At 34.6% G+C, this 12,848-nt stretch overlaps 1 protein-coding gene and 1 long non-coding RNA gene across 3 annotated transcripts in view; one reads left to right on the forward strand and one right to left on the reverse strand.

The window, feature by feature from the left end:
- LOC136025004 (uncharacterized) overlaps positions 1-12,848 on the reverse strand; it is a 136,812-nt gene that overhangs the window by 37,685 nt on the left and 86,279 nt on the right. The window contains exon 2 of the long non-coding RNA XR_010616994.1: positions 4,216-4,285. This is a non-coding gene — a long non-coding RNA (uncharacterized LOC136025004). The remainder of the gene's footprint in view (positions 1-4,215; positions 4,286-12,848) is intronic.
- Positions 1-12,848, forward strand: part of LOC136025001 (sulfide:quinone oxidoreductase, mitochondrial-like) — a 59,162-nt gene that overhangs the window by 27,186 nt on the left and 19,128 nt on the right. For both annotated transcript variants that reach the window (XM_065700626.1, XM_065700627.1), the window contains 3 exons: positions 4,696-4,920; positions 8,341-8,535; positions 11,143-11,352. In XM_065700626.1, the coding sequence (XP_065556698.1) occupies positions 4,696-4,920; positions 8,341-8,535; positions 11,143-11,352 (630 nt within the window). The remainder of the gene's footprint in view (positions 1-4,695; positions 4,921-8,340; positions 8,536-11,142; positions 11,353-12,848) is intronic.

The raw sequence follows: 12,848 nt of genomic DNA on the forward strand, positions 1-12,848 counted from the left end.
AACCTAATTGTGAGATATTGGCATTCTGCATGATTTACAGCCTTTACCCCCGGGTTCGGGGGATTATATCTTCCCCAGGGCTATATATGTTAGATCTTTCGACAAGTATGCACAAAACGGCATTAGTGTGAGGAATAATACTACCGAATTACTGAAATGTTTGCTTGTCACTCTCTCTCTCTCTCTGTAACTGCGTGTCTGAGCGCGTGTTTGCTTGTCTCTGTGTCTGTCTTTGTATGTTTGTGTGTCTGACTCATGTGTTTGTATGTGTTTCTCTCTCTCTCTCTCTCTCTCTCTCCCTCTCTCTCCCTCTCTCTCTCTCTCTCTCTCTCTCTCTCTCTCTCTCTCTCTCTCTCTCTCTCTCTCTCTCTCTCTCTCTCTCTCTCTCTCTCTCTCTCTCTCTCTCTCTCTTTGTGTCTCTGTGTCTGAGTGCATATTTGCTTTTTTCTGTGGATTTTGGAAGAAAATCCAGCTCATCTCTTTCAGGCTTTGGTAAAATCCCTGTTAACCTATCTCAGATTCTAATATACCCCCTACATCAGACAACTCGTTCACAGATTCTGAAAGGTGATATGGGCCTGTTTTCTCTAAAGCTACGTAGGTATATTTTAATGCTTAGATTCTGGCTGAAGTTAACTAAGAGTAATTAAGATAGACTAGTAAGAGTGGCATATGAAGAGATGTTGAAATGTGGTTTAAAAACCTCGTGGCCATCCCAAATTAAATCATTACTAGAAAAAAGTAGGAATGCCTTATTTATGGAATAATGGTCTTTGCTCTAGTGATGTACCAACAAATTTAGAAAGCCAGGTACGATTTATATTAGAGAGTCAGGAAATTCAGCATTGGCAAGGGCTGGTTTTAGATTCTACAACGCAACAACATTATAATCAGGCAAAACCTAGTTTTGGAACGGAAGTTTATTTTAAATTTAATTTACCTGCTATGATTCTACGTCGTTGGATTCAGCTTAGGGCGAATTGTCTTCCAATCCAGAACAGGCAAAAAACGTTCGACAAAAATAAAATGATAGTTGGTCCTGATAGGTGGTATGTTTGTCCCCTTTGTAAAGATGATGATGAAGGCTTGGATCATTTTCTCCGGCAATGCCCGGTGCTCTTGGATTTACGGGAAATTTATTTGCATGGGATTGATTTGATGCTTCCGGGTATTCTACAAAATAGTAACCCAACCACAGTATTTCGAGTGGGAGAATATATAGATAAATCCTTAATAAGAAGAAAAAGTTGTATAAAACTAATTTCTTTTGTAGTTAGATTAGGCACTTTTTGCGTTGAATTCCTGTTTTTTGTGCGTGTTCGTACTGTTGTTAATTTCCTTGCTTGTTTGTTATTCATTTATATTTTTGTGTGTATATGGCCCATGGGTTTTTGAAATACACCTATCTATCTATCTATCTATACCCCCTATGAGCCATCTAGTAGTATGTATGTCTGGAAATTCTTTTTTTTATATCTTCGACTTTTTAACAAACATTTTAAACGCTCGACTTGCCAGCGTACCCTCAAAACTAATGGAAACATAACATTGTAATGTATGAAATATTTTTATTGTAATATCGACATGTAGAATATCATCGTAAAAATAAAAATGAATGCTTGAATCCATTCCATAAGAAGTTTCATTATGTTTTATTTTTACATAACACTTATTCCATTTTGGTGGCATGCATGAGTTTTAAAATGGTTTCAGGTACAATCGCATCGCACATTTTATCATTGATACCAATGGGTTCGTTTGACTATATCTGTTGGTGTACAATCAATGGTAGTAATAATGTTTACTTGCGCTTTGTTTTTTTTTCAACAATTCCCGTTGTTCTATCGTCTGGCAATGTCAGTTTTATTTTGCTGTCGATTTCACGGTCTATTACCACATTATTTTTATATAGTTCGAAGTTTTGGCACATAGATAATATATGCATTGTCATTTTATTGTAGCAGTAGATATTTCTTTTTCCATTTGCTTTCATTTGAATGCTAACGCCAGAAAGATGGCAATGGGATCTGTCTACGAGTAGCGTATTGCCAGAGCCCATAGCAAGAAGTTGACCCTCATCCTCAACTATTAGTTTCAGGTTCGCATTATCTTTGAGCACTAACTTCTCTGGAAATGCTACTCTCACATATCCACAATCATTAGGGTTGAATCTTTTCGATGCTCCAAAGGAATTTAGTCCTCCAATTTAGGCTCCAAAGGAACAACGCACGCATACATTTTCAGTAAGATATCCGTTAATTCTTGTCTCATAGTTCAAATATGTGTCTTTATCAGCATTCGATGCAACGATAACTATATCATGTGCACATACTTTCTTTGAGTATTTTATCTTCACTATTTAAAAAAAAAATGTGATGCTAGTATTTATCATTCCAATGTACAAATAACACCGATTGAAAGCATACAATAAACTAGGTAGTGTCGGTGACCAGGCATATAGTACTACTGGTTCAGCTGCATAAAAAAATTCCAAAAACCCATGTTCACCAGTCCAAAGATTTTCAGTTCAAAAGATTCAAAAGTATTATAATAACTGGTCAATCCTTCTATTCAGTGAAGATTGAATATTTGCTAGTCCTGACAGGAATATAAGGTCATTCGCCAAAAGCGTCGGATACCTGTCTGGGCGGCTTGCTATTATGCTAGTGAACTTAGTTCATTAGTATTGTCCCTTACACTACTAAAGGCTACCTCAAAATACGGATCCGATATTGGCCACGAGGACGCTGAGTAGTGAAAAGAGCCCCGGGCTGGCTGGTTGCCCTCCTATCACTTTTGATTCTAAAAAAGGACACTGGAAATTTTAATTTTCAATCTAATGGTTTTTCTCTGAAGTTTCTATAATCATCCCTTCCATACGTAGTGGTTAGGGGTAAGAAAAAAACACCACAGGAGAGGCCCATAGCTTTTTACTCAGGCTGTGCTAAAGTGTCAATACAAGCCTTTATGTTACATTTCTTTTTATCAAACTAAGATAAATAGCCTGTTCCCTTGGTTTTTCTACTCTCTTTTGAAATTCATCTATATTCATCCTACTTTTAACACTTTTTAGAGTCAGTAATTTTGGCGCTTTGTTAACATCTCGTATTAATGGAAACTTTCGCCTTTTATCATCTATTTTTTTCGTATGACATGATATCCCGTGCTAGAAGCTGTAAGTATGTCCCATACTAGAAGCTGAAAAGTAGGCTAACTTTCTATGAAATTAGTTAATGCATTAGGAGTCTGTTTTCTGTCGTATCCATCAAAACTTCTCCCGCTTCTGATATCAACTTATAGAAAAAATGTTTTTTTTTTTAAATAAAAATCTAGCATTTGAAATGTTTTGTTAGTCTTGACGTGTTCTAAAGAGTATTTTGCTATGAAGGCACGTTTTAATTTAACGTTGAAAGTTTTCAGTGTATCACTCGAAATAACCACACATAATACTGCTAATTTGACTAAAACCTCAATTGCAATTGAACATAAACTATCTCTTTCTTTCTTAGACCATAGTGAAAAGATTAAAGAAAGTGAAAGGGGGGCTGGCCCCTTAATATTTAGAGCTACCCATGATTTGACATTCAAAACAAACTAATATCCTGAAACATTTTTTCTTCAAATTACACCAGAGTGACATTAAAACTTTAAAAGAAGGACAATTATCCTATAAATGATGACGGCTGCTAAGCCCCTTCGCCCCCAACTCTTTACTCTAAATTTTGACTCTTTTATGTCGCTAATTCATGAATGGAAGCTGTAACACAAAAATAAAGATAGAATCCTTCATCTTTTTTATCACAATACTTTGAGACTAAAAGGGCTTATTCAGTTTTTTTTTTTTTTTTTTTTTTTTTGTCAATAAAATTTTCAGTCCAAGTGACTTAAGAGGTCATTGACAAATAAACACTTATAATTACCAAACGGTTACATTATTTTAATTTTACATGCTTTTTGGAGAGCTACAGTAGCGTAAAGAGCAGTGGATTAGAGGCGCCTTAGCCACCCCCATGTATAGACAAATTCGGTTAGTTTTACGCTTTAACATCGCTCTTTAGTTTATTTTGAAAAAACTTAATTTTCTTTTACTTAATGTCATACAGAAAACATAGATTCCCCAAATCATCCGCATGTTAAGGAAGTCTAGGCAAAACGTAGCATGCCAAGTCAAAGGGTTTGAAAGTAAAACAGGCAATATTTTCCAAAAGAACTTACCGTCATTTTTCTTCTTCTTGCATAATTATTTATGATTGTTTCGAGTGCCTCATTGGAATAATTTGAAATACTAAAATAAAAAGTGTCTTCATAACAAAATGCGTTGCAAAGCACATAAAATTTCCGAACATTTAAATGCTAGATTTTCATATGGAAATTTTCAATTTTTTTTTTGTTCATTGTTAATAGTATCAAGATCGGGAGAAATGCTGCTGGATTATGGTTTTGCTGTATCGTTTAGTTCTTTTTGTTAAGTCAATTTTAATTCCCACAGTAAATGGTTTACCGTAATTTACTTGGGAGGCAATTGAAATTAAAAAATACATAATTAGAGACCTTGCTTGAAATAGAGATACTGGAGATATTCCCATAAATCCAATTTACAGTAATTTAATACTGATAGAATCAAATAATATTTTAGAAACTTCCTCTAGTTTTTGTTTATTTATTAATAAGTCATCATAGTAGATTTTATTTCAGACCCATTACTATCAACCAATGTGGACCTTAGTTGGAGGAGGAATGAAATCTGTTAAAGATTCTGCTAAACCAATGTCCGAAGTTTTGCCCAAAAAAGCAGTTTGGATTAAGGACAGTGTTGCCTCTTTCAAGCCAAAAGAAAATACTGTCAGCCTTAGCAGTGGTGAAAATGTCCAATACGAATATCTAGTCGTAGCACTTGGTATAAAGCTAGAATACAACAGAGTGAGTGCTATTATATTGCTACTAAATTGTGTGCTATTTTGTTTTTAGAAGTTGGCTTCTAAGTCATGGAACGTTAGGAAGTGATATTTATCTGGACTGTATGCCCCAGACAAGGTAGCACACTAGCCCCGTTTTGGGTCATTTAAGTTTGGTTGCAATGCCTAATTAGGAAGTGATTCCATGTTTGCGGACTGCTGAGAAAGTGCGCGTTGGGTTTGTACATTTTTACGGCTCTAGGTTAGCTTACTAAATTTCGGCATGTAGGGGTCAAATTCCGACACAAAACTGCTTTTTGCTCATTCTCTAGGTTTATTTTAATTGTCCCACGCGATGTGTCTATTCCAGACGATTATCATTGTCAAACTTACTCATGTTTGCGCTTATATTGAATATCGACAAGGAAAAATCCATTTTTACTGTAGGTAGTACAAACTGCAGTAAAGAAGTAGTGATGATGGAAGAGTGTTTGCCAGTATTTGAGCCTCATAGCACTTAAGTTGCCACGAGATTTTACTTGTAATTATTAATAAGTAGCCTATCTGTGCTTTCGTTTGTAATATATATCAACTTATTACCATTTGTTTAAGACTGAAGAAGATAGACTAAAAAGAAAAATGGTGATTTTATAAATTATTAAGCTCTTTTTAATTCCTTTACTTACATGATAAATAGACTAAAGACCGATAACTGGAAAAAGGAAAGAATTTTCGCCCAAATATGTTCCAGTTGAGTTTTTTTATCTTTATTTTTTAATATTAAAATGTTTCTTCTTTTTCTTTTTTATTTCCTCATTTAAAATAGTTCTTTAGCCATCCGGACTTTTTCTCAAAAGTCAATTACTTGGTATTTTCAACTATTATTGGAAATAATGCTTACATTGTACATTTTTTTTAGTTATCAAAAGTCATAATTTGAACGGTTGTTCCCTTATGTAAAAATCATATGTACAGATTTACTGATGATTCTCCGGTTTTTCAATTTATTCCTTGTTTGAGTTTCGGTGGCTGTTATTTCTGCTTTTCCTCTGTCTGATACATTGCTTGCCTTCCTAAATAATACCGATGTTTATTGATAGTGATTAAATTTAATAAAATAATTCATATCAAATATTTGCCTCAAATGCCTTTAGTTGACAAAAAGTAAATAAGTAAGAATGGGGTACATTTTTCACGCATTTCTTTTTTTTTGGTTTACTCTGAAAGCATTTAGTAATTTGCAATATTATAAGTTCTGAAGACAGTTCATAATCTAGATAATCGCGGATTTCAGGTATAAATGGACATAAGGTAGGTCTAGGGCAAAAAATGTTTCGATTCTAGTGATCTTGGCACTTTAAGCCAAGTACCCACATTACACAAAAGAATTATTTTAAGCATAAGAATAATTTGAACCTAACAAATGAGCTATAAAACCTTTTGTTCCTAGCTACAGCAATTTTGACTCATCCATAGATCGTCTCCCATTGTTTTACTCGATTAGACTATAGTAGACCAATGTGATTTTTTCTTATTTACTTTTCACAAGCTTTTTTCACTTTGCCTAATCATAAGTGTTTTGTACTTTTTAGGCCAGCATATCTACAAATCTTAAAGCTCCTGGATTTCGATTTTTTTTTCCTTTATAATATTAGAATATTGCCTGATACACTGTGTTCTGGTTGTTTTATGTTGATTGTATATCGAATATAGATTTTCAAAAATACAGTAAATTTTGAGCTTTGAGTGCATATTTGAAACTTTCGTTTTTGAAGAAATGTTTATTCTGTTCCGACTTTTATTATGCTGAAAATGTTTGCTCGACAATTTTGAATTGTAGAGCTGCGAAACAGTGAACCAATAGGTCATAATTTTATAGTTGTTTTCTTTTTTGTCATAAATGTAGTTCGCAGCTGTAGTTATTTCATGAAACGATAAATAAGAGATTTTTACTAAATCATAGTGGGATAAATACATTTCACTCCTAAGAGGTTGTTTTCTGGGTTCCCATTTACGAACTTGGGTACCGAAATAGGGTAGTGCTACGAAACCAGATCAAGCATCATTTCTTTCTCACAAATCCCTTTTCTCCATATCCTCGGTATGTAACTACAGTTCGCAGTCAAGAAAATTGGTTTCTTGTTTGCACCATCCATAATGCGTTAAAGTATTGATAGGCTTAAAGAAAAGAAGTCAAAGGGGCCAATGGTATACCTGGCGCCCATCAAAGCTCAGTCAGTGATATTCTCCATCGGGACCTTTCATTATTATTCTAAGTTATTTCCAATACTAGCATAGTTTCAGACAGCTTCGACGTTGAACCGGTACACCTATTCTCTAAAGTAGTAAACACGCTGACCAAGGTTTTTCATATCGCCCGATTGCTGAATTAACTATAGTAAGGGGGTTGTTTGAATCCCTCATTGTGGACGAAAATGCACTCACGTGTACCATTTCAACTGAACTGTCCGGGTTCAAAGAGCATTCAGGACCGGAACCTATTCTCTGGCAGCATCGCAAATCTACCTTATCCATGCGGATAATAGGGGTGATGTTCTTGTCTTGGGAGCACTTGACATATGCCGAGCCTTTGATTCTGATCTTAACCGCAATATTTTGCTCAAAGCTCATTGAACAAGATTGCTGCATCATATTGCGTGTATATAATGTAAACTATAAACTCATGGCTGGCATCCTTATCTCTTCGCCTTTGGGCTGTCGTCCTTCTAAAGAAATGACCCATGTTATGAAAGGGTATTGTTAAGACAGCAAAATGTCACCATAGGTGTTCAAAGACATTGTTCAGATTAAGCCTTGCAAATTACTCATGTAGCCGGGCCTCACTATTCCATCCACGTTGTAGGACACTTGGTCATCTTTGATTCATCCTTTTGTTCCCGTTTACGGGAATCTTGTGGATTGGTTGTTGTCAACTGGAATAATTTTAACCGCTACTTGCTTGTCTGGGTTTATAATGTTACCGCAACCCCTCATCTCTTTGCCCTAGCTCTCTTCTATAGACCTTTCAGGACAATATATAAGAAGGATATATAAAATGCACTCTATGTATATGCCAAGTTCTTTTGTGAACCCCATGTGCCACATAAAAAGCAGCATACCCAGAAGTACCACTTCCCAGCTGTCAAAAGAAGAACTGTAAAATTCAGAGCTGATGTTATTATATCTGATCATTCTTGTACTAGTGTGATTTTAGCGCATTTTATTAAAGTGTATTTTTTTTCTTATTCTTCTATACTCTGTCTTTTATAATTTATTTTTTTTCGCCGGTAGTAAATCAATAATAATAAAGTATGCCACTAAGTCAATTATCTATTCCGTTTTTCTTTGTTTCTTTCCTTAGCCTTTTTGTTCTTCTATTGTTTTTCTGTTCCTTTTTTTATTCTTTTTTTTTACCGTCAAGTTATTTAATCCTATTTATTTTCAGATAAAGGGCTTGCCGGAAGCATTTGAAACACCAGGAGTTGGTTCAAATTATTCAACAGAATATGTTGATAAAACGTTTCAATCCCTGAAAGACTTTAAAGAAGGAAATGCCATTTTTACTTTCCCCAATACTCCTGTCAAATGTGCTGGAGCACCGCAAAAGATCATGTATATTGCGGATGAATATATGAGAAAGGTTGGCAATTTTGTAATACGAGTCGAAATTTCCCTATTTGAACTTTCTGGGAGAGGGAGGGGCTATTATATTCACGTGGCACTACACGTGACTACTAGCAACATAGCAGTGCCTGTGCGTCGATTTTGTTTTTGAGGGGATCGGACATTTCTGGGTCCAAATGAAAATGTGTGACTTATATAACAAATACTTACGAATTACGCGTTAAACCCTAAAAATCTTATTATTGGGGGGATTAAGACTCCCTCGTTGGACTACGATTTTACTTGTTTCGTGGCTAGTTCCCCGGATAAGAAAAAAATGTGTAAATGGGCCGTCAAACATTTAAACATTGTTAAAACTAGTAGAGGAAGGTGTGTGTGTGTTAAATCAAAGCATTCTTCCTAAGGAGGTCGTTGGGTTTTTCACAGCAAATGCGTTTCGTTTGCTCACGCTCTAGTGTAATTGACATGTTTTCACCATTTTCAGCCACTGTTATACGTACCATATGAAACCCGAGTCAGATTTTTTTATTTTAGTGTTAGAGCTTGTAATTGATCCAAAACTAAATATATATATATATATATATATATATATATATATATATATATATATATATATATATATATGTTTTAAAGGAAGTCCTGTCGAAACACAAATTACAATCGTGAATAGCAAAAATAGCGTGGTTGGTCATTTAGTGCTGGGTAACTTAGAAGGATTATATGACTAACTATGTATTAAAATGCATTGATTATTTACACAATACGCTAAAATCCATTAAAATGTGCAAATTCTATGCTAAAGGGGTAAATCTGTTCTCCATATTTATAAATTCAATCTTTAAACATGTTCTGAGGCAATACTTGCTGCACATGACGTTCAATAAAAAACGAAGAACGAAGAAAAATATATAAGAAAAGACCAAGTCAAAACGATTGTGATTTTCCGGCGATATTTCCTTCTTTTTTTTAGCATTGAGGACGGGTTATCGGAAGTCTTTGCCGAAATATCTGCTTTTTATCTCTTTTTTTTATACTCACTCACTGAATTTCATCCTTATTTTGATTTTGTCGTTTTCTTATTTATTTTCTTTGCGTTTTTGTTTCTTGTTTCACGTCATGTACTGTTTCCGTGCAAGTACTTGCTCGCGAAGCTTGGCAAAGGTTGAAACTCTGTCAAAATGTGGTAACTTATTTTGAATACTGAAAAACTGTTATTTATATATTTTATTATATTATGGGAATAGCTATCCCATTGCCCTCCACATGTTGCTCTCTGACAAGCCTCGGGATTTTTTTTGCCATTTTTAAGGCTATCAAATAGTGCATTTTACTAACAGATTTAGTCTCGTTCTACGATAAACAGGCTTGAATTAATGATCGAATACCTAATGATTTAAAAATTTAAAGCGATATACCGTAATCTGCTTTCCTTCAATCATTATTTCAAGTTTCTTAATGCAACTATAAATTCATTTTTAATGGGAAATCCTGGAGAAAATCCTCCCCAGGTTACCCTTTAACACGCCTCCGGTTTTTTGTTTCATTTTTAAGATAATCGAATGGTAGATTTATTAATAACTTCAGTCTAGTTTCCATTAGTTTTCACCGGTTTGAATTAAAGATCGAATATCTAATGACTTGGAGAATTTGAAAATCCAAGTACGATATAGTGTAATTTGCTTTCCTTCAGTCATTATTTCCTAATGCAAATATATTTTTAATAGGAAACCGTAAGAGTAGCCATCCCATGGCTCTCACCACGGCTACCCTTTAACATGCCTCGGGATATTTTGCAATTTTTAAGGCGATCAAATCGGGGATTTTATCAACAGCTTTAGTCTGGTTTCTAAGATAATGATCGAATGCCTCATGATCTGGAAAATCTGAAATTCGATACGATGCAGTGTAAAATGCTTTCCTTCAGTCATTATTTTAAATTTCTTAATGCAAATACAAATATATTTTTATTAGAAAATCTTGATGGTAGCCATACCGTTGCTCTTCCCCTGGGTGCCTTTTCACATGCCCCAGGATTTTTTATTGTCGTTTTTAATTTGATTGAATATTGGATTTTACTAACGGGCTTTTCAGTCTAGTTTCTACTGGTTGGAATTAAAGGTCATGTACTAAATGATCTAACGGATTTGAGAAGTCAAGTATAATATGGGTTAATGTAATTTCTATCTTCATTATTTTTGAATTTTATAATCAAATACGAAAAATTTTTGATATAATTTTCCTTGTACTTTACTTTCAAATATTATTTTCACTTGAGTTATTGTGGCGTATCTAGTATTTATCTTCTCCCTATTTAAATGTCAGGGTAATTTTTACTAATATGCCATCTCTTGTTCGTAAGAAACTGCCCAGTGAAAGTACTGACTGAAGGTGTATATGTCTTTTAAAATAAAAATAATGCTAGTTAAGCTCCTTGTTCGTTACCGATGTGGATTTCCAACTCAGTAAATTTTGCTGAAGTACGTGCATCTGTCACAAAGCTTTTCGTGGATACTTCATTAACCGTCAAATATCTACATCAAACCATCTTCCTTAGCGGGACACTCCTTTTTTAAGTCTACATAGGAATCGGCACAAATAATTAGTAACGCCTCACTTTTTTTAGCATGGTGTAAGGGACAAAGCAAATATTTATTTCAACACTTCGCTCGGGGCTCTGTTCGGCGTGAAAAAGTACGCTGACGCTCTATGGAAAATTGTTGAAGAAAGGAAAATCAGTGTAAACCTTATGCATGAACTAGTCGAGGTTAAACCTGATACTAGAGAAGCCGTTTTCAGACTGTTGAACAAACCAGAAGAAACAAAAACTTATAAGGTAAGTTGTATTTTATGGCACTCTGTATTTATAGTTGTAAATATTATTATTTTTTATTGGTTTAGTTTAATAAACTGGCAAACGATTTCTACCGTATCTGATAAAATCAAAAAATTAATGTTAATATTAAATCGCAATGGTTCATAGCCTACCCTTAAATGGAAAATTTAGTTATAATTTCACTTTTAGACAGAGCTATTAGTGTGTCCATCTAGGCCGAATCATCTACGCATTCTAATTAGACAATGCCACCCATTTCCACTTATGCTTAAAGAGCATCAGGAGGGGGGATTTACCACTAAGAAATTATAAAATACGGTTGTTTTGTGTCTCACATTGTCTTTCATAAAAGGATTTTAAAATATAAATTGGAAAGTTCAGTGTTCTGGCTTATTTCCCTTCTGAAACCATAATCTCCTCCTCTGTAAATAAAGGAAAAGATAAAACCTTGTCAAAATCATGGCATTTATAAGATTTTGAACAGTTGTGTAGTTTATATGTAGGAAAATTTAGGACCTCATATTGAATACATTGAGAAAGCCCACATTCCATTGTATTCCTCCAGACAATAACTCATTCCTTAAATGCAAAGTAGAGTAATGCATTTTCATCCTCTTTAAGGATAAACCAGTCCACCTTCTTATAATAAGTTGTATTTCTCCTGCGTTATTTTTGTTTTTGTTTATTTTTGAACTGAAAATAGACACTTATTGATTTCATTTTTGGCTCGTGGTTTGGCAGAAAATGCAAGTTTTAAAGAAGTCTGATGTTGACATAAAGGAATCAGTGGTAATGATAAATCTCTCTTGCTGTAAGTGCAACAAAGGTCATTCCTCAGACTCAGAGCAGACCTGCCACATTTAGAGACTGTATGAGATGAAGACTTACAAAAATATTAAAGTTGTTTCGGCCTCTTTTCTGCGACAGACAAGATTACTCCATGCACCGGAGAATTAGATATGATGCAGTTTTAACACGAAGTGTGCAATTCAAAATAGGTCTAACACCTTCATCTAGATTTCGGCTGTGTCAGACTACAAAAGAAACTTGGCAACATTTTGTGTTTGACTGCAAGGCAAGTCCACAAAATGCAAATATGCTTTGTGAAGATCTGAAGGAAATTAATTTTGCTCCCAGCTGTTTGGCTCTGCCAAGAGAAAGAGAGAGAAATTTTTTTCGACAGATCATGAATATGCTGCAGTCATTGGATATCACCTAGTAAAGTGAGACGCCGAAAGATAATCTTAAGAATCTCATGAGACGACAGTCTTTGAACAAGAGGAGGTACGGCAATGGATCAGTTAAAATATTACTTGATTTTCCAATTGGTACCTGATCATCCGTAGCCAGCAGTGAGCGTAAACACCTTCTTCCAATTATATTTAGTTCAATAATGCATACTGTAAGTCTTAGAAAGTAAATAGAGGCTGGTGGGTTGGAGTAAACCTGTCCAAGGGTCTCACTTTGGATCCTTCAATCAAAATCCTCGTATGACT

Source organism: Artemia franciscana, chromosome 3 (assembly GCF_032884065.1).
Source record: "Artemia franciscana chromosome 3, ASM3288406v1, whole genome shotgun sequence".
Classification (NCBI taxonomy): domain Eukaryota; kingdom Metazoa; phylum Arthropoda; class Branchiopoda; order Anostraca; family Artemiidae; genus Artemia; species Artemia franciscana.